Source organism: Nanorana parkeri, unplaced genomic scaffold, assembly GCF_000935625.1.
Source record: "Nanorana parkeri isolate BGI_ZX_2015 unplaced genomic scaffold, ASM93562v1 scaffold392, whole genome shotgun sequence".
NCBI lineage: Eukaryota > Metazoa > Chordata > Amphibia > Anura > Dicroglossidae > Nanorana > Nanorana parkeri.
The window spans coordinates 1,163,279-1,164,899 of record NW_017306660.1 but is presented as its reverse complement, the minus strand read 5'-3'; the positions used below and the strand labels follow the sequence as shown (position 1 = coordinate 1,164,899).

The 1,621-nt window shown below is 42.7% G+C and overlaps 1 protein-coding gene across 1 annotated transcript in view; it reads right to left on the bottom strand.

Annotated features, from left to right (window-relative positions):
- The window catches only part of GCH1 (GTP cyclohydrolase 1), a 27,660-nt gene that overhangs the window by 1,735 nt on the left and 24,304 nt on the right, over positions 1 to 1,621 (bottom strand). Inside the window, exon 5 of the mRNA XM_018559408.1 lies at positions 1,175 to 1,259. Within this exon, the coding sequence (XP_018414910.1) occupies positions 1,175 to 1,259 (85 nt within the window). The remainder of the gene's footprint in view (positions 1 to 1,174; positions 1,260 to 1,621) is intronic.

Here is a 1,621-nt window from a genome sequence, read left to right as displayed (position 1 = left end):
TTCTAAGACAATGGCTTGCTGACACTTGGGGGTACCATGATGACGGCTCTTTGATAGTTAGGAGGGGTAGTCCCACAACAATGATTTCCTGACACTGGAGGGTGCCATGACCACAGCCTAATCTTTTATATTTTGCCTTCCATGGTTTCCTTTACCCCCAGCACCCCCAAATAAACATGTTAAAGAATGTCTTTAATAAAACCAGTTGGTTTCCGTTTCACTCCTTATTTTTGACTCGTTTGATGAAGGTTTGCCTGGGTCTGTGTTATAGGAGCCTTACCCCTGTGACAGGAGGTATTAAAAAAAGTAAAGGAAAAGTTGGGGTTTTTTAGGCAATCCAATGACAACTCCAGAGAGATAGTGGATCATATAAAATTGAGTTTTGATATTGCTTAAAAAAGAGCTGGCATATGGTATAAAAACAGTCAGCTGGTCAGATTGCTCCCTATGTGTGGTCTGGAAGTACTTGGAGGAGGCTGTTTGCAGTGACGGAGGGGACGGGCGTGCTTGCCCGCTCTCTCTGTTCTTTTTGGCGGTTCAGCAATCCGACAGTCTGAAAACCTTTATATGCCATTGCTCTGCCTGCCTCCTACTCCCTGCTCAATATTGGGGATTGGCCCCTGCTCCGTCCCTGTCATCACTAGGAGGGACTATGGGGATGTGATGCCCGGGTGGACTTGCTGGAATGCATACGTGTCAGCTTGTGATATTGATTTTCCCTTCTCCTGAAGAAGCGCCTGTGTGCGCGAAACGTTGAATAAATTGCTCTGTCACCATCAACCATTATATACTGTATGATTTTCCAATGCTGAAATCGTAATTGGTTTATGTCTTTATTACCCATTATACTGTTTTGACTAAATGTCTACCATATACATCTATAATGGTAGGTTGAATGGAGTGAGCACATAGGGAGCAATCTGACCAGCTGACTGTTTGTTTTTATACCATATACTAGCTCTTTTTTAATCAATATCAACATTAAAACTCAATTTTATATGATCCACTATTTCTCTGGAGTTGTCATTGGATTGCCTAAAAAACCCCAACTCTTCCTTTCCTTTTTTGATACCTTATTTTAGACTGGGTGATGTCATCACTTGCTGTGTCTATGACTGTTGAGCTCACAAGATTTTACTACACAGGTCTGCAAAATAGCTGAAGTTGCACTTACGTAGCTTCTATGACGACTCCCACACCGGCGGGCTTTAAGGCTTCTGTAATTGCGATGGCGATCTGTTTGGTAAGGCGTTCCTGGACTGCAGAAAATACGGAAAGAACGATTAAATGTCATTATTGTCCTTCCATAGACTCCAGAGCTCTGAGGCTTCCACTTCTGCTTATACCAATCCCGATCCTCCAATCGGCTTTATACAGGAATGATTGGAGGCGTCTATTCTCGCAGCTACCCTTTCATGCAGCTCTGCTTGTAGAATTTAGGTTTGCAGTTCGTGTAATGCTAAATTCGTCCCAAGCATTGCACATTTGGTTCTGAAAAGCTAAAAACCGGAACCTGCGATACATAAGTGCACTTCACTCAGCACACAAATTGCACTAAAAGCTATGCAGCATGCATAATAATATGACATAATAATTATACTCGTATCATTATGCGGGGGGG